Source organism: Ceratotherium simum, chromosome 20 (genome assembly GCF_057802395.1).
Source record: "Ceratotherium simum simum isolate JZ-2026a chromosome 20, ASM5780239v1, whole genome shotgun sequence".
Taxonomy (NCBI): domain Eukaryota; kingdom Metazoa; phylum Chordata; class Mammalia; order Perissodactyla; family Rhinocerotidae; genus Ceratotherium; species Ceratotherium simum.
The window spans coordinates 38547728-38567082 of record NC_141919.1 but is presented as its reverse complement, the minus strand read 5'-3'; the positions used below and the strand labels follow the sequence as shown (position 1 = coordinate 38567082).

The following is a 19355-nucleotide window of genomic DNA, read 5'->3' as shown; positions in this document are numbered from 1 at the left end:
GAGCTTTTCTAAATGCTCAGAGCCTAGAAAAAATGCCCTCATGCTAGGCTGGTTCTTGAGAAGGCTGGACCACAGTTATCCTAAAGTGATAACTGTGACCGGGCCTATGACAAAGCTTGACATGGTGGTGAGCTGGATCTTCCCCTGGAGAAAGGGGTGAAGGTTTCTCTTTTGGGTCTGAGGTTTGATTCTAAGGCTAAGTAATTTGGAGATGTTTTTAAATTGGGAAAAATCGAGGAAGGACTTTGTTCAAGAGGGTCCATGCCAGGGTTGGATGGCCTCATGATCTGGGTGAGCCTCACACAGAGGGACACAGACTGACATCTGGGACACCCACCTCTCTTTTTAGTCCACAGAATGCTAAAATATACTCCATGGTCTTAGAGAACTTGAGAACAGCGTGGAGGGGAGAGGAAATTTCAGTTCAAGTCTGAAGACTTGGGCTTAGGCTCAGTGCCTGGTTCATGGGCAAAACACCTGCATCTATTATCCAGGGCTCAGTCTTTCCCTGGCTCTCATCTACCTGGCCCAGACCTCTCAGGTCCCCACCCCTTGCATCCTCACCATGAGGTTAGCTTGCATCACTGGCTTGGGATCTACATCATTTAATCCTCTTGTCGGTTATATGGGGTGTGGATACCTGTCCGTAAAGGTAAAGAGGCTCAAAGAGGTTATGCACCTTGCCCAAGGCCACAGAGCTTGGAGCACCAAGGCCAAGATTGGAACCCAGTTCTTCTATTTCAATCCAATGCTCCTCCTGCAACACCAGACACTTCCCATCTGCTGTGTCTCTGATCTCATTGCTCCACAAACCACATCAAACCACGTTGTCTCTGTCTGAACTCCTTACGGGAGTCCATTAAGTTAAAGGAGACCACAAAGGAGGGTAGGTTTTGTTATTTTTCTTTCCTCATTTTTCACAAATCAGAGAAATATTGACGCGATTTGAGAAGCCAAATAGTGCTAAATGCTTATAAAAATATAGCAATCTCTTATACCCCACCCTCTTGGCCTCCCCTATTATCACTTCCCCAGGGAGCAATTGTAAGTTATTTGATCTGTTTTTGCTAATCTTTTCCTTCCCATTCCTAAATAATACGCATATGCTACTGTCTGTTGACTCATCGATTTTAGACATGGCCTGTTTTGGTAGATTAAGAATTTTACATTTACGTTCCCTCCTTCTCTCTCTCTTTTCTCTCCCTTCTTTATATTACATTATTATACAATACATTTATATTACATTAAATTTACATTCACTCCTTCTCTCTCCCTTCTCAGTGTAGTTATATTACAGTGTTTGGTTATATCAAGACTAATAAGACTTTTCTAGTATTTTTTTTGTGTGAGGAAGATCAGCCCTGAGCTAACATCCATGCTAATCCTCCTCTTTTTGCTGAGGAAGACCGGCTCTGAGCTAACATCTATTGCCAATCCTCCTCCTTTTTTCCCCCAAAGCCCCAGTAGATAGCTGTATGTCATAGTTGCACATCCTTCTAGTTGCTGTATGTGGGACACGGCCTAAGCATGGCCGGAGAAGCGGTGCGTCGGTGCGCGCCCGGGATCCGAACCTGGGCCGCCAGTAGCGGAGCGTGTGCACTTAACTGCTAAACCACGGGGCCGGCCTTCTAGTATTTCTAATGAGTAGGAAGGGAGGAAGCTGAGGAAAGCTGGATGGACCCGGCTGATTAAGGAGCAATGAGCCCTCTTGGGGTGAGGAATTTCCTCTGAGCCCTCCCTTTGTCACATTGGGGGTCACCTGCATGGTGACCCCAGGCTAGATGAGCTGCCCAGGGCATCTCTGCCTTGCCCACTTCTCTAGGACTTAAGGAATCGGCTCTCTCCTACTCCCTGTCCTTTTTTGGTCTCAAAATATCCTTATTGTGAAAGTGGTTAATACAAGTAAAAAATTCAGAAAATACATAAAGAAGGACACAAGTAGCTCTTATAGGGACTAGCGGAACATGGTGGCTAAGATCTTGTACGCAAGGAGAGAGTCTAGACCTGGGCTTCCATCTCGGCCTTTGTCACTCACTAGCTATGAGACCTTGGTCAAATTCTTTAAAATGTGAATAATAGCAACACTGGCCTCATGGTTTTGTTGTTTGGATTGATGATCGAGTATATGTCAATCACTTAGCCCCAGCTCACAGTTAACTCATTAAATGTAGGTGAGGATGATGGTGATGGTGATGATGAAGGTGGTGGTCGACTTCTGCCTGGCTGAATCTACTTATGATTCTGTCGGTCAGTGTTTACAAGTGTGCAGATAAAGATATATTTTTTATGTTGTTTATGTTACATGTTTTACAAAGTAAAGTATTTACTTTTTTTCATATAGCTAACTTTTTAGTTCTGAGTCGAGTTGCTAACTGCACTCTCTGGAAATGTCATTTTAGGAAGTAACTTGGGCCACGAGAAGGGAAAGAGAAGGTAAGCTGAGAAGATGGGGCCTTGGTTCCCCTCCCCTGCTCTGTCAGAGAAGCTTCTTGTTAATTGGTTCTGCGTATTAGGCTTCCACGCAAGAGTTTGTTGGAAAAAGGCTCTCTTGCTGCTGTGAAAACACATGCACACACGTGCACACACTGTTCTAATACCTGATATGATCCTGTTCAACAAATCCCAATGATGGGAGGCTTCAACCACATTGTCTTCTCTTGAAAATACACGTTTAAATTTTATATCGTATATTTTTCACTTGTGAGAATGAAGTGGGAGCTTATCACCTGCCATAGCCCAGAGTTCTCAAGGCTTTCAGCATGTTACCAGAGAAAAATTATGAGAGACCAAAGAGAGAACACAGAGGGAAAAGTTTTATGGCCAAGCAGGGAACCTGCTTCAGTGCTGAATCCAGTGTGCTCTGGGGATGGGGTTCTGGAGAGGAAAACAGGTAGGACTTTCAAAGCCCAAATATGGTAAACTCTATCCTGTCCGAGGAAAGCAGAGGCTCCGAGTGAGGCTGATTGGCTGGAGGGATTGGGATTAGTTGGGTGGAAGCCCTGGGCTGGCGAGACATGGTCTGCTGGTTTGAGTTCTGGTGCTCAGGGGCATCTTCTGGGATGAGGTCCCACTCCCAATGATGGTGTCTCCCTGCCTGTGCCCTGCACAGGGCAGCCCTTGTGTCAGCAGGCTAGGTGGCCAGGGCAGATCTCAGTCCCTGGCTTACCTTACAGTGGGGCCACCTGCATGGGTGAAGACTTTGGCACATCGCTTTCATTTTTTGGTGATAAGGAACCCCCTCTCCACTTTGCCTTCCCCCCATTAAAGTATAAACACAGCACCAAGAACAGTTTGAAGGACTCTCCATTCTACTGCTTGTTGCATTTTCACAAGTGTCAACGTCTTTAAGGATGAGCTCCCCTATTTTGGCTTGGCTCCAAGCTCTTATGCCAGGCAGTGGCTGGAGGGTGGGGAAGGTGGGCCCGTTATAAGTGATTCTTTCAGCCGTCCCCATTTTTAGCACCATTTGTCACCCTGCTTTCTATGGTACCTGGTATTTCAAATCCTGAACCCCTGCCAGGTTCTGCCTTGCAGACCTGCTTCCTACCAGCTCCAGCATTCCTGAGGCATTTTTATTCTAGGCTGTGGCTTCCCCTTCTACATTTGTCAGACATCATTCCACCATCTGCCTCCTGTCTTCTTCAAATTTCTTAAAAACCCTTGCCCGTTGGTGACCCTCTTCCCATCTCTTCACTATGGCATTTTATAATTTCCTTATTGCTTTATTATAGTTCAGTGGTGGATGTGAGGGGATCAGAAAGAGATAAGCTCAAGTAGACAGCCCATCACCTGATCTGGCACAGACAGAGCCAGCTGAAGGTGAAGCACTAATGGGATTTCACTGAGGTTTTCTCAACTGGAAAGCATCGCTGGAGGGTGACTTTTTCCGTGACTGGACAGAGGGGCAAACCTGGGCAGTGTCGAGTGAGTACTAGGCCAACCAGTGGATGCAGTGAAGGGAGCCCTGGTGGGGGCCTCCAGCATCTGAACACCGGGCCGTTCCCCAAGGCTGTGCAGGGAGCATCAGACAGTGCTCTCCCACCTCCATCCTCTGCCCCACCTATCCTCCCTCCTACCCCTCTCAGACATCGCCAGCAATTTCATGGAGGGAGGGTCTGGGGGCTCAGAGACAGCCCTCAACTGAGCAGAGACCACAGCCCAGTCTGACACCAGGAGCAGTAGTCCCGGCCAGGGCCTGTGCTGGGGGTGGTTGACCCCTGCTCAGAACAGACTCCCTGCTCTGTCTCATAGTGTTGCTTGCACATGGTGTCCTCCAAATACCTTTTCATTGTAGTCTCACTGCCCTAAATGTGTTGAAATAATGTACAGAGTTACAGTAACTGTCCTCCCCACCCCACTCCAGGCTTCAGTCCCAAAAGCAGGAGTGAAGCTGACTGCTCCAAGGCAATGGTGTCGGCACAGCAAATCCTTTCCAAAGTGATGCGCCTGTTTGGGATCTGGTCATTTAGGGCATGAAGATGAACTGAGGGATCCCTTACCCCTAAAGGTGCTTTTCAGCTGTGTAGTTGTCAAGAGGCAGTAGGTGGGGCAGGTGGGGGTCGCAGGTCCTAATTGCAGATTAAATGGCCCCCTGGCTCCTCAGGCCTGCCCTGCCATCACCCAGGCCCACACCTGGTCGGCAGGCGTCGAGCGAGGGAAGACAGAGGCCCTTCTGAGCATAAATGCTGGGGGTGGGGGTGGGGGCAGGCAGGGGTGTTTTCTTTGGCAGGGCAGGCCCTGAATTTCCACATGGCTGGCTGGGCAGGTGCTTGGCTCCTCCCCATCTTGGGAGTGCAACGGGAGCCCAGGAACCTATGAACCTTCCAGAACACGTGCTCTGGATTCTGGGAAAGGCATGAGGGCAATAAGAAGCTGGGCTCCTCTTTAAGCCACACTTCTGGGCCACAGGCGCCTCAGTCTCTGCCTCTGGATCTTCAGATGCCAACATGAGAAGTCCTGATGGCGTTTCCCTGTCAAGCCTCTAAGTGTGGCAGCAAACCCAGCTTGATGCTCTCCACAAGGATTCAGGAACTTTCCACTCCTGCGATTGAATCTAACACTGCTTTTCTTGAGATTTTACTGCCCAGAGCAGCGGCCTGCCTGCTGGCCTGCATCCTCCCTACCTACTCAGCGCCAAGGCTGTTCGTTCAATGACAAGGGGGAAGCTTGGTTGTCCCCAAGCTTCCCTGTTGTCCCCAATTCCTGTCCATTTCATGTTATAGGATCATAAAACAGGGGAGGCCACAGATATCCTTTAACTAGGCAAGCAGCTACTTGAGAGTTACAGGCAGACAAAATGCCTGAAAAATGACTGAAATTTGACATCTATGCCAGTGAATGACTTATAAACTAAGAAATGGAATTTTTTGGACTGTGGGCTCTCTTGGGCTTAAAAAAAAACAACAGAACGTTTCATTTTAAAGTTTCTAAGCAGAGCTTAGTGCTTACTATCAACTTGGAGTGGCTCTTTCCTTGGCTAAGTATTGTAGCACCTCTCATATTTGAAGGTCAATTATTTGGAAACTTCAGCTGTCCAAAACCGAGGCAAGAACCTGGAAATGAACAGCCTTTAAGTTGCCAAAATCATTGACATGCATTTCATGTATGGAAACTCAGGCTCTTTGTTCAATGCACACCCCGTACCCTCGCGCTGACTCTGAGTGTATTGGCCCCTCTTTTCCACTTTTTTTTTTTACATGCACAGTTCCAATGAGCTTCTCTTATCTGGTTTACTAGCCCACAGAAGAGCAGGAGAGGCTGCTGCTGTAGGCAGACACATTTAGAACAGAAAGGAGTGACAGCTGATAGCTTGGCAATGTGACTAGAGGCCAAAAAAGTTTTAAAAAATGCAGAACTCAAAAGTATGGCAGCTCAGGAATTATGACCACAATACAATAATAAAAAATAAGAATATATATATATATATACACATGCACACACACACACACATGCACATACATATTTTATTAAGTCTGGAAAAATATACCATGGTTTGTGCTTGTGACCCCAATTTAACAAAAAGAATAAAAAATTATACACACACATTTTTAAAGTCTGGACAAATGCATCAACAGTGTTGGATAAATGAATTCCCATTTGTCTCATTTATCCAGAATAATCAGGGAAGAGGGATCTGGAGTATTTTAATCTGAGGTTAACCTACAGGTGATATGTATTAGCCTTTCCCAAGGTGTTTTCTGTGGATTACAAGCCCTGTGATACGGTCTTCAAAAAAAGCTCATTGGACACATAAGTTTGGGAAAGGCTGCATACTATATCCCCCTGTTGGAGATTCATAATGCATGTTAATGTTTTGAAGGCTCTGTGAAACCCTATAGCAAAAGAACCTTGTTTAACTTTGTGTAACCTGGTGCATGAATCAGCATTCTTGCAATTACATGTGTTCAAGCAAAAAAGGGAATTTATTGGTTCTGGCAATTGAACAGCCTTTGGCTTTATCTGTGGGCTTTAGGCACGGTTGGATCCAGTGGCTTGGATGATGTGATGGGGGCTCAGTCTTCATCTTTTGGCTTTATTTTCTTCTGCATTGCCTGCTTAGGCAGGCCCTTCTCATGTGGTGGTTTCTCGCAATTCTAAGCTTGCAACATCCTTTTAGCCAAAGGGCTTGGTCCTTCCCAGTGGTTCCAGTAAAACTCCAGTAAAAAGAATTGAGTCTCTTTTACCTGATTTGAGTCTCTTGCTGATCCCTGAACTGATTGCTATGGCCAGGGAGAGAGGAAGTACTCATTGTCCAGGCCTGAAGCCGGGTCTATCCCTGGACTGAGTGGTGTGTATGAGTGGGGTCAATCCCAGGTGAACTACGTGAACTGTGGGAGGGCTGGGGATGGGGTGGGTCCCCAAAGGAAAACCGAGGTGTAGTTTCCAGGGAAGGGAGGGATGAATGCTGAGCAGGCAGAAACAAGAGTTTCCAGCTCTGACAATAGAGCCCTTTTATTGTGTAAATCCTATTGGAACACACATGGAGAAATACTGCCAAGTGCTCATCATACATTTCTTCAAATAAATTTAGAAAACAATAAAATACACATGCATGCAAAGATGTGGTGGAACCTTTCTTTGATGATTCAGAAACCTCAGTGGATCCTGCAGTGCCTCAGGGTCAGCTCTGAGTGTTGAAACATCCTGGTTACTGGCCATTGAGATTGTTTGGCTTCTTGATAAATGGGAGGTTATGGCACAGCCAGAGAGTGGGGCGCAGGGAGCCTGGGAAAGTTCATTTGCTGGGCAGTGGACACAAATATGCATCTCCTGTGTGGAGCTCTCTCGAGTTCCCACAGTATCCACATACACCATTTCGCTTCATCCACATGAGCCTCTCTGTTGTTGTTAGCCCCCTGTATGGGCGTCGGGCCGGGGCATTGAGGCTCAGAGCTTAAGCAACTTAGCAAATTCCTCATAGGCTTGCTCAGGGCATTCGAGGAGATGATGTTTGTAAAGCAAACCTTGTGAAGAGTGAAGAAGTTTTGGAATAACACTGCAGATTTGGAAGAAGGAGAGTGCTAGAGAGATGCAAGAGGCTATTGAAGTTGAGAGAAAAGAATGGATTTTGGAATGCCTTTAAAGGGGTATGCAGTTTACAGGCGTATGGCTTAAGAAATAATTAGGTTGAAAGAAGTTTGGGAATGGAAACTATATGTGGTGTGTGAGTGATTCTCCACTGTACCTAGTACAAAGTTTGCATTCAGACCTACAGACACACACACACACACAAATAGATACAAAAATGTCGATTAGGTTGCAATAGGGTTTCTTTACCTGATGCTCATCTACTTACAAGTCTACTATATGAAAAGGAATGATTACATCCAGGAGCTTAAGGTTATTTGAAGAGATCTTTAAATTTTGAGCTCTTGGTTTGAAACCGTTAACCATTTTAGAGTGGATTCTCTTCACTCTAGAAAGAGATCCCTTGGGATTTTCTGAGGAAAAAGGTATTTTTGTCTTGTGATTTGGTAACATACAGTCGCATCCACTGTCTGTTTTACTATAAGCTTTCAGACAGTGGTATTTAGAGATGCTGTATCCTCTTGGTTACCAAGCTCTCGATGTTAAACTGGGAAGGTCGCTGCATCTCCTGCCTTTGTTGGCCGTCTGCTCAGGGGTCCCTCTGACTTGAGGCTCTCACTGTTCCCTTTCCTATTCTATGCAGGCCTTTTCTCAGACTCTCGGGTCATCCGTAATTCTCACCATGCTCTCGCCCTGGGGGTACCTCCTGGGGATCCACCTAGATGGCCCTCAGGTGTTCTCTGGGGGCTCCATGGCTTTCATTTCCTTTACTCAGTCCAGTGAGTTCCCTGTCTGATGGGTGGTGACTCAGAAACCCTGCCTTCTCCCGCCACGTGTCCCGTCGTATATGCCTGCTCCTCTTAGACATGCCTCCCTCTCCTCCACAACCTCACAACCCCACGACCGCTGCCATAGCTCCAGTCATCAGGATGGACAAGATGCTCTGTCTGTCATAGCGCTGACCACACTTCTTCCTCCTCCTTCCATCCATCCGTGTGTACATGTATACGTTTATTCATTCTTTCAGATAACATATATTGGGCGCCGGCCACTTTTCTTTGGCTTTGTAGCTTTGGGCTACATCAGCAAACAGAAGACACACAGATCCTGTCCTCTTGGGGCTTACAGCCTAGTGGGGGAGACAGACACTCACTGATGATGAATAAGCATAATATACAATTAACTATATATATAACAATATGTAATAATGTATAATATATAAAAAACACATGATAAATAAAAAGCACCATAAGTAAATTGTAAATTAGCAGATGATAAGAGGCATGGAGAAAGCGCAAGGCAATCGGGATAGAGAGGCCAGGAGTGCTGGGAGGCCCAGGTTGTATTGATGGCATGGTTGGTGGGCCTCACTGAGAAGGTGAGATTTGAGAGGCTTGAAGGAGGAGATGAGGACGTCAGGGAAGAATAAAGCAAAGGCATATTTCTGTCCAGGTGTCTTCAGGGAGCAGAAGGAGGCCAGTGAGGGCTGTCTAGACCATTGCCGGGAATTTGGCTTTTACTCCAAGGGGAGCTAATGTCAAGCTTGCAGCTGAGAAGTGCCCAGATCTGGTTTACATTCCAGCCCTGCCTGTGGTCACCCTGCCTGCGGTGAGAGGCTGTGGGGGAGCAGGCAGAAGCAGGGCCAGGTCATCCTAGCACCCCCAGCTGCTAGAAGCAGGGTAATGAGAAAAGTGTCACATCCTGGTGTGTGTGTGTGTTTTTCTTTGGTGAAGAAGATTAGCCCTAAGCTAACATCCGATGCCAGTCCTCCTCTTTTTGCTGAGGAAGATTGGCCCTGGGCTAACATCCGTGCCCAGCTTCCTCTACTTTGTATGGGACACCGTCACAGCATGGCTTGACAAGCGTTGAGTCGGTGCGTACCTGGGATCCAAACCTATGAACCCCGGGCTGCTGAAGTGGAGAGCGTGCACTTAACTGCTATGCCACCAGGCCAGCCCCTGCCACATCCTGGTGTGTTTTGAAGGTTGGCCACATGGAGTTGCTGATTGGAGGTGCATGAGAACGAGAAGGAATCAAGCATGACTCCAGAACCTTGGGTCTGAGTGACCGGAAGGACGCAGTGGCCGTCCCCTGAGACTGGAGAGGGCTGGGGTGGGACATTTAAATACTGGCTGGCCAGCAGGCTCCTTCTGGGAAGCAAGGTGTAGTGAAGTGTAGCGGGGCCTTGGATGAAGCCCTGCAGTCAGACAGGCCTGGCACTTCCACTACTGCTGTGGTCCCTGGAAAGGGGCGACTGGAGCATCCTACGATTTCTAGAAACTTTTCCTCTTTCCGCTTCCTCTTTCTGCACTACGACCCTTGGGGAGAAAGAAGTCTTTCCTGAAGGACACCAGGAAGGGTTTTACGAGTTACCAGCCACCGGGAGTTACAAGGAACTGTAATTGTGCCCAGTGCTTTGAGGGAGAAGGAGGGCGGCGTCAGCTTGGAGGGCGGGGATGGCTTTCTTGAGAGGTGACTATCAGCCGAGAGAGACCTGCCTCCCCGTTCCTGCTCTCCCTCCCTTGTCTCACCCCCAGCCTCTCCAGCCACAGTTACTCAGATCTCATCCCTCAGGCTTTCTCTGTCCTTCTATCCTGTCATGCTGTGTATCTCCTCTTGGTCACTTTCTTCTGTGTTCCCACCCATCATCATCTCTTCAGCAAAACAAAAGATCATTTTTGGGGATCCACTCTATTTAGAAGAGGGGCCATTGTAAATAACTGTCATTTTATTTTATTTTTCAGCCACAAATCCAACCCTGGTCCTGAAATAAGCAGATATGTGCAGGGGGGAGGAGAGAGCTTTGTGAATACAGGACCCCCCTACCTGTGATGTGCACTTTGGACCTCAGGTTGCATCCATCTCTGCGGGCTATCAAAGGGCTGAGGGGCCCAGCTTTCTACCTTTGCTGCAAGGCAGCAGGGAAGAGTTGTAAAACTGGGCAATCCTTAGGAAGCATTACGTCACAAACGTCTCACAGCCTCCACATTTGCCCTGCCCTGGGCCCCAGGAAAGACTTCCCAGGGAAGAGTAGATGGTGGTGGGTGTGGTGGTTGGCATTCTGTGGCTCATGGGAGAGTGAGAAGAGGGAGAGTAGAAGGTGGAGCCTTTAAGAAACTGAGGCCAGTCACCCAGAGAAAGTGGCCCGAGATGAGCCTGGGCTGTTGTGGGGTGCCTCAGGACATTTTAGGGAGTCTGGGCCTTATCCTGACAACAGTGGGAAGGTGTAGAAGGCTTTAAAACAGAGGACTGGTATAACCCAAACTGTCCTTTGAGAAGATCTCTTTGTGAATGGCTTAAAGCCATTTTGGCTGACCGACAGTTCCCAGGTTATCCTGGTCTGATGGGTAGCTCCATCAAGAGAGGCTGGAGCTCTGTGTCTCCACATATGCAGCCTCACTACCGAAGGTGGTGTGTTTCAACAAAGACAATCCCAGACCAAGTTCTGGCACAGGGATAAATGCCAGCAAACTGGCCCAAGACAGTCACATAACCTGCTCCGTGAACTCAAGTGAGTCCTATGAGCCAACCCTCGGCACTCTGACGGTTACTCCAAGGTGAATATTCCTATGGTAAGATCAGCTGAAAACTTCTCTCGTCAAATCAAGCAAATGGACTGGGGGACACAGAACCAGATGGCTCTAGATTTGGAGCTCCAGAATGTTGGGTTTGCTGGATTCTTAGACTGTGTAAGGGCAGTGGTGCTTGTGTACTCTTTCCTGTCCTCTAATACCGCTCATTTCTGGTGTGTAATTAATGAACCTTGTATAATTGACAAACCCTCTGGTGCAGATTTAGATAGCAATACTTGAAATGCTTGCAATGGTAGCTTTGGGAGGGTGGATTTATGATTGGGTAATTAAATGGTAGCTAACTGCCCCTAGGGTATAGATTTAAGTTAATTCTACACATGTGCATCTGTTTACACTGATGTATTTGCAGGCAATATAACAATAGTTCTAGCTGCTACATTGGAAGTGGATTGGAGAGACCAGAGTAGATTTAAGGAGTCCAGTCAGGATACCTTTGCAAAAGCCCCAGTGAGACAGGATTAAAAGGAGCAATCCCTGGGTGCTGACCGTGGAAAGAGCCAAATGAGGACGAAATCTGAGCTGGAGAGTCCCCCAAACTTGGCCTTTATAATCCGAGTAGGAGACACTGGCATTTGTGGTGGGATGTGTCTGCTTTCCTGACTGGACTCCGAGCTTCCTGAAAGCAGGGACTAGGCTTTCACCCCCGTACCCTCGGGGCCCAGCCTGGGCCTGGCACAGAGTTGGTGCTTAGCAAGAGTTTGTCAAACTCTAAGGGAAAGGAAAGGAATGTGATGGGAAAAGAAATCAGGGAGGAGATGAGATCAGAAGGAGAGAGGCCTATCTGGCGGGGGAGGTAGAGTGAGGTCCACTAGGACCAGATGAGGACTTTGGTTGTTTTCCATCCCTACTGGACCCAAGCTAGACCCTCACAGTGCAAAGTGAGTGGAGGATTCAGGTCTCAGGAGCTTGCTCTCAGGTGGTTAACTTGAGCGTCTCCACTCCAATAGGGAGGGCCTGTGCAGGCAAAAAATTCAGCTCAGGAGTGACTGGTCTACGGACCTAGCACCTGCTCTGTGCCCTGGCACTGTGACGTGCTGAGCTCCAGCTATGGGACAGAACTACCTGCATGACTGACTAACAACTTCGTCATCCTTCAACTGACCTCGGCTAAGCCATTTCCTGGCCCTTTCATTATTATTTAAAGAATGACGGTGGAGATTGACGGGAAGAAAACCAAGCCTGTGACACACTCCATCACCACACTCCTTGCCTTGACTATTAAATGTTTCCTAGAGTTGCTCACCTGATAACTAAATTGTTCACAGCTTGTCCTTCATGGGATTTGTAACGAGGTTAAAGCTGGCCATCACAAAGACCCGGAGGAGGGCTGTTTATGTCATCTTGGAGAAGGAGTCACGTTTCCCAGGCGTGCTTTCTGGTCTGAATGCTGACTGTGCAATCTCTCAGGCCCTCTAAGCATTCTGCTTAAACAAATATTATTTATGTTCACCAGGAGAACCATTCCCCACTGTCAGCTTTCTCTTCACTCACATAAAACTGCACATTAATTTCTGTTTACACATATATAAACCATATCTTTAGGAGCAGCCTGGGAAATTCTCGGTTGAAGATGGATTTTGCCTTTGGAAAACAGAGGTGAGTGACATCTGTATATTGTCTTATCAGAGCGTGACACGTGGTTGATTGGGAACAGGTGCTTCACGGACTCCATCTGAGTGAAGTTGTAAACCTCTGGTTGACAGGCAAAGTGACAGCCCATTTCTTTATTATTATTATTTTTTTTGTGAGGAAGATCAGCCCTGAGCTAACATCCGTGCTAATCCTCCTCTTTTTGCTGAGGAAGACCGGCTCTGAGCTAACATCTATTGCCAATCCTCCCCTTTCTCTCCCTAAAGCCCCAGTAGATAGTTGTATGTCGTAGTTGCACATCCTTCTAGTTGCTGTATGTGGGACGCGGCCTCAGCCTGGCGGGAGAAGCGGTGCGTCGGTGCGCGCCCGGGATCCGAACCTGGGCCGCCAGTAGTGGAGCACGCGCACTTAACCGCTAAGCCACAGGGCTGGCCCGACAGCCCATTTCTTATTGGCAAAGGCTTGATGACCAATATCTGCCTTTCAGTTTAGGGGTGACAACAAACAGTTGAAGACCTTGGGGTGCTATGTATAAGAAGCTGAGGTTTGGACAAAGATGACAATCTCTGATCAGGTCATACACATTTCACCTGTAAAAGCATCTCCAAGTGGACAAGATGGGTGGGTGGGCGACAGCCAATAATTTTAGGTTAATCTTGCTTAGAGGATTGGTAGAATTCAGTGGGTATTCAATTCTTCACTGTTTCCTTCAAGGCTTGCGTCAACACCAATGTTTTCCTAATTGGCAGTATGTGACATGGGTAGATAACCTTCCCTGATTTAGGTCATGTTCAATGCATTCTGAGTCTGAAACCTGAAGACTTTAAATCATAGCTGATTCACTGAACAAAATGAAGGACAGAGAGAGACAAAACCAAGGGGGTGTCACCTTATTTTGTTTCCTAATTTATCCTTCCTTGGGTTCATTCACAAAACAGGTCAGTTTTCATTGGGTTATTTCCCAAGAGCTTCATCCTTCTCTCTACCCCACCATTCTCTTACTCTTTGGGGATAAATTTGCCTATTTTTGGGAGCTCCACAGGTAGATGATTGAGATCTAACTTGTCTCATTTTAGCTGAGAGCTATTCATAAAATTGTATTATTTCCTTTGGCTTTATTTGCAGGACTAGATGTGGGGATAATGGCATGCTGTTTATGAGAAAATCTGCCACTTTGTGAGAGATCCTTAATTTTAGCTTTCACTTTACTTGTATATTTGGTCATGAATGAATATTTCTCCATGTTTTTTAGTAAATCAAAGAAATGGCAGTTATGTGTACATTTGATCTTTTGAATCGAGACTAGGCTGTACATTGGGATATAAGATAATATCTGTCCTGGGAAATACTTCTGGAAGTTGTCAGTATTTTGGTGAGTCTTTGAGTTGGCTACATGGACTGATCTGTTTTCTTGCCAGATACAGAGCTTGGTTCACTAACACCTCTCTCATTTATGCTATTGTGTGGTAGTGAACTTTGGAAGAATGCCTGGTGTCCTTCTCAATTAAAAATGGAAACACATGGGGGCCGGCCCAGTGGCACAGTGGTTGGGTTCGAAAACTTGCTTCAGTGGCCTGGTGTTCATGGATTCGGATCCCGGGCGTGGACCTACATACTGCTTGTCAAGCCGCAGCATCCCACATGCAGAGTGGAGGAAGATTGGCACAGATGTTGGCTCAGTGAAAGTCTTCCTCAAGCAAAAAGGGGAAAATTGGATGTTAGCTCAGGGCCAAACTTCCTCACCAAAAAAAAAAAAAAAAAAGGAAACATGGGGTGAGTCTTTCAAAGGGAATCACCCCATGGGACTGACAATGGGAAGTAAAGTGAAATAGCAAAAATTCTGCCAGCCCTGCCCGTCATCTCCCCATCTCTCCAAGTATCTTGGATGATGATACCAAACAACATTCAATGAATGCTTCAATGATTTGCCAGGCACCCTTATATTTCCTCAACATGAATTAATAATTTTCTTACAACAACTCTATCCTATACTCATAGGATATCCTATATTCATGCCTCTTTTTAAAGGTGAGGAAGCTGATGTGTGAATGAACTTTGCTGATTATTGACCATTCTGGTCTCAATGGGCCCATAGATTTTCTGGGTTCATCTTGTCGAAGTCCTGAAAACTTCTGAGGCCAAGCAGGGGACTCTAGTACGCGGAGTTACAACCCCAGGACTGGCCTGGGGTTAAGATTCCAAACTTTTACACTGTGGTTGGTGGCACGTTGGTAGGAATCTCTCTTTTTCTCTCTGCTGAGCTCCGATTTTGGCTGGAAAATTTTCCATATGTTCTTTTTAAGCCCTTCCCACCATTTGAGCCTGCCGGGGTTTTTCCTCTGGCATCTCTGACTCATTCCCCCCACCCTCCACTGGGGTCTCTGTAGGACATTGGTCGTGGTATGTGTTTCTAGTTCTAGTATTGGCTTTTTCTTTAAAGCGAAGCCTAAAACTCTTTAGAAAATCATTGGAATTTCAAGAAAATAATTGGACTTTCAAGAAAGCCTCCTGGTATCTTTCCGGTGTATTTTCACACTGCTCAACAGAGTGTGATGTGCTGGGTGAGTTGCTGGAAAACGGGCTGGAGTTTGGCTTTCAGGCTGGGGTCCTCCGGCACATCTTTCACAAAGGTCCCTGTATGGACATTGTCTGGGCCTGGGGACAGGCTGCCTTTCCACCATAGCCACCATATTTATAAAGAACTCTACAAATGTGCTTTTGTTTTTTCTGCACGTCCCACTGTAGCTTTATTTCTTTTAAAATGCTTTAAAAATAGGGAGTTAGGAGCCCTAGAATACTATAAGAATTGATTTTAGAGGATGAGAAAGTGGCAAACTCCAGTAAAATGTCCTATTGTCATCTTCCACCAACCTTCAAACAGTAGGGAAGAATGGGCATGCACCAAGGTGGCCACACATGGTCAACTCGCACACAGAGGAGCTGGAGACAGCACAGTGGGTAAGAGCAAGGCTCTGGCTAGAAAGCTGGACTACTCCAGTTTGAATCCCCCTCCCACCAGCCAGGTGACTTTGGGCTTCTCTGAGCCTCTATCTTGTTAGCGTTGAGTTGATTCCAACTCCTAGTGACCCTGTGTAAGGAAGAGAGGAACCCTGCCTGGTCTGTTTGTGCCATTCTCTCACCTCCCAGCACTGTATCAGACAATGCTCTGCTGCTATTCACAGGGTTTTCTTGACCAATTTTTTTTCGGAAGTGGGTGGCCAGAGCCATTTTCCTAGTCTGTCTTAGTCTGGAAGCTCTGCTGAAACCTGTCCACCCTGGGTGACCCTGCTGGTATTTGAAATACCGGTGGCATAGCTTTCAGCATCACAGCAACATGCAGCTGCCACAGTATGACAACCGACAGACAGGTGGTGTGGTTCCCTGATCAGGAAATGAACTCGCGCCATGGCGGTCAGAGTGGAGAATCTTAACCATCAGACCAGCAGGACTGGCTGGGTCTCTATCTACCCATATGTGAATAACCATAGGGTTCACGCGAGGATTAAGTATCGTAATGATCTATAACTGTTAGCCCCTACTAATGGTGTCCATCCAGAATTCTGGCACACAGCTACTTCCCACAGTGCACGCCCCTGTTGGCAGGAAGCCTGACCTGCAGTGAGGCTACTTTTGAACCCAAGTCTGCACCTACCCCCCGTGATGCCTGTGCGGCTTTTCTTGCTGAAGGTACTGTGGCTCCCATCTTCCCACTACTCAGGGCCGTATATGAGCTGATTGTCAAGGGCAGCACTAAGCCTGAATACGTGCACACCTACAAATGCAGCTCCTCTGGGTTCACTCACAGAGCTGGCCCTTCCCGGCATGCGCCCCAGCTTCCCACGCAAAGCTGAAAACTGCGATTCTTCTGCTTCAGCCAGACACACATAAGTGGCGGAGAACCACCCTCAACCCCTGTACACAACAAGATGGGAAGGCTGAGCTGAATAGAGACTCGGACGACAAGATTTAAATAAATAAGCTGTATTATCTGTACAAAAAATATAAATACAGTTTCATGTTTTAGAGGAGGAAGTGCCTCCTTGCACATTATTCAGCAGTCCTGATAATCTTGTGGGGCCGCTGAGTCACAATTCACAGAACAAGCAGTAAATGTACATTCATCTCATGCAAGGAGCACGCTGCTTCCCACCCCAAACCTGGGTCCTCCACGCTCGCTCTCAAACCCACTTCCCACTGCCACCACCTGATACGCGGCGGAGCTGGAGGACGCCTGCTACTTAGGAAATGTAAATGTTGGCCACTGGTTTTCAATCGCTATTGAACTAGAAATAAGCAGCCACATTAGTAGTAGTATGGAATCTGTCTTCTTCATTCCATGCATAACGATTGTGTCACATATGAATCCCCTCTTACTGCCCTATCATGTCACGTTAGCTTTTAGGTTGTATTCTGTACACAGTGAATGGATCCAGAGTTAAACATAAGCTTCTATTAAAAATAGGAACAATACAATAATCATCACTGAGTTTACAGGAACACAACTGTGGGAGGTTAATAAAAAGCCCCCTCAATATTTTGTTTTCTGAATGACAATGTACAATTATTAATATTGCACTTTTTTATACAAGACATCCTAATAAATAGTCACAAAAGATATACATAGAAAACATTCTCTTTTATTTTAAATAAACATTACACTGATTTTTAGTAACGTGATTTCTTAGAGCCCATCATTGTGGTGAGGAAGAAAGAGACCCACCTTCATTGCCCACAGCTCACCTGGGGAGGATACAGCTTAATACTGTCTTCCCCTCAAATTTACTTCCAGGCTGGCTGGAAAATGCAGCCCTGATGTTGGGCTGAGTGGCATTTGTGAGTCTGTATGTGAGGGGACGGTTTATCTGAGGGGTGAGTGACTCTGGCCACCCTGCCCTGCCCTTGCTACTAAACTGTGCCCACTCAGGGGGAGGCGACCACAATCACTCGCCCAAAGCTGCTCTGCTGAAAGAGCAATTTGCCAAATTGTCCTAAATTTTCAGTTTTGACACTAGACTTTGCTACAGCCATTTTACTGTAGCTGATGGGCATTACTGGAGTGTGTGTGCTGCTTCGCCCACTGGAGTACCCAAACTGGTGTATATTAATTCCTATAAAGCTTATAGTATTTCATTGTGTGGGGGGAATGGGTTGAAAAGCCTTTGAGGACCATCTTGGAAGGTTTAGCTATCCTTTGGCTTTCCACTGCGCCCCATCGCCTCACCCCAACCTGCTCTATAAATACGAGGGCAGCTCTCACTGTGCTCGGCGGGGGGCCGGCTGTCCCATCCTATGCCCCGGCCAGCTCTGGAAGGAAGATGATACTCTCTGGCAACTGGATTAGGGAATTGGTTTTTGACAAATTGACCCCAGTCCCTTAAGTGGAGCCACAAAGGCCATCTAGTCAGAAAACCCAGCCTATTCACGGTCAAAATGCCCCTCGCCTACATCAGCAGTTAGTTCTGGACTTGGGGGACTCTTGATTTAGATGTAGATGCCAGGGTGGCCTGACTGCACAGCCAGACCCTGACGTCTCGCTGGCTTTGCCCCAGGTGTACGGGCAGAAAGTTCTCTGAGACGGTGCGGGGAGCAGGGACTCCCCTCCAGCCCACGGAGGGCATGCCTCTGTGGTGCAGCGTGGGCCCCCAGGGCCTGTCCCTCTGTGAGGGCAGCAGCGCTCCGAGCAGCCCCAGCGCCTCCCCTGAGCCTGCAGCATCCCACACATGCAGACACGGGTTCAGAGCCTAACCACGAGCCTCCCGTCTGCCCCCTCCTCCCCAGCTACCCCCACTTCCCCACTGAGGACCACGCACTGGTTTCTTTTCGCTTCCGTCCTCTTCCCTCCTTACTTTGTTTTCTGCATCACGTGTGCCTTAGGCCTACTTGGATTGTCTCCTCCTTTACCTCACGTATCCATATTTTGAGTTCTCGACGCTCTGTGCCTCCCACCAGAAGAGCTGAGTTCTGCCTCAGCGTGGTGTCCTCCCCTCCCTGCTGGCTCTCCCCATGGCTGTGGGGCAGAGGCAGAGGAGGAGACCAAGGAGCAGCATGCTGCTGCCTTAACACGTGCTGCCAGGAAAGACACAATTGGCTGTCCAACGTCTGTACCAAGGCTTTACAAACCCTCCGGCACCTCACCCTCCTGCCTCTTGTCGTCTGCTGTTGGCTCTGGCTCCCTGCTGTCCCCAGGGCCTGTGCCTGCCTCTTCCTAGGTCTCTTTGGGACCCAGGTTTGGGAGGGAGCCGGCTCTGCAAGGGAGCTCCTACCATCTGGCCCGTCTGCTCTGCAACCTCCATTAGACCTCCTCCATCCTTGTCCTTCCCCAACATTCTGTCCTCCAGCTAACAGAAAGAGAGGACGTGCCAAGGTCCTCATGTCTGCGGGGGGCGGGGAGGAGGCTGGTGGCGGGGTGTGTGTGGTGGGGGTGGGGAGGGGGAAATAAATAAATAAAACGAAGAAAGCTTAAGTTTTGTCCAAGGTGGCTGCGTGAGTCCCTGGTGTGGCCAGGGCGGAGTTCATCCCTGTGCCCTGTCTTCACGCTTTGCCGCAGGTTCCACAGCAGCGAGATTTGAACTGGCTGAGCTGGCAGAGTTTCAGCTGTTTCACCTTCTCGCAGTACCTGGTGGTGTCTCTGCACTCCACTGGGAG

The 19355-nt window shown here is 47.7% G+C and overlaps 1 protein-coding gene across 2 annotated transcripts in view; it reads right to left on the bottom strand.

Moving 5' to 3' along the window:
* Positions 1-18505: 18505 nt before the first annotated feature.
* Positions 18506-19355, bottom strand: part of ADAMTSL1 (ADAMTS like 1) — an 862240-nt gene continuing 861390 nt past the window's right edge. For both annotated transcript variants that reach the window (XM_087444657.1, XM_087444659.1), the window contains one exon: positions 18506-19348. In XM_087444657.1, the coding sequence (XP_087300783.1) occupies positions 19242-19348 (107 nt within the window). In that variant the 3' untranslated portion in view covers positions 18506-19241. The remainder of the gene's footprint in view (positions 19349-19355) is intronic.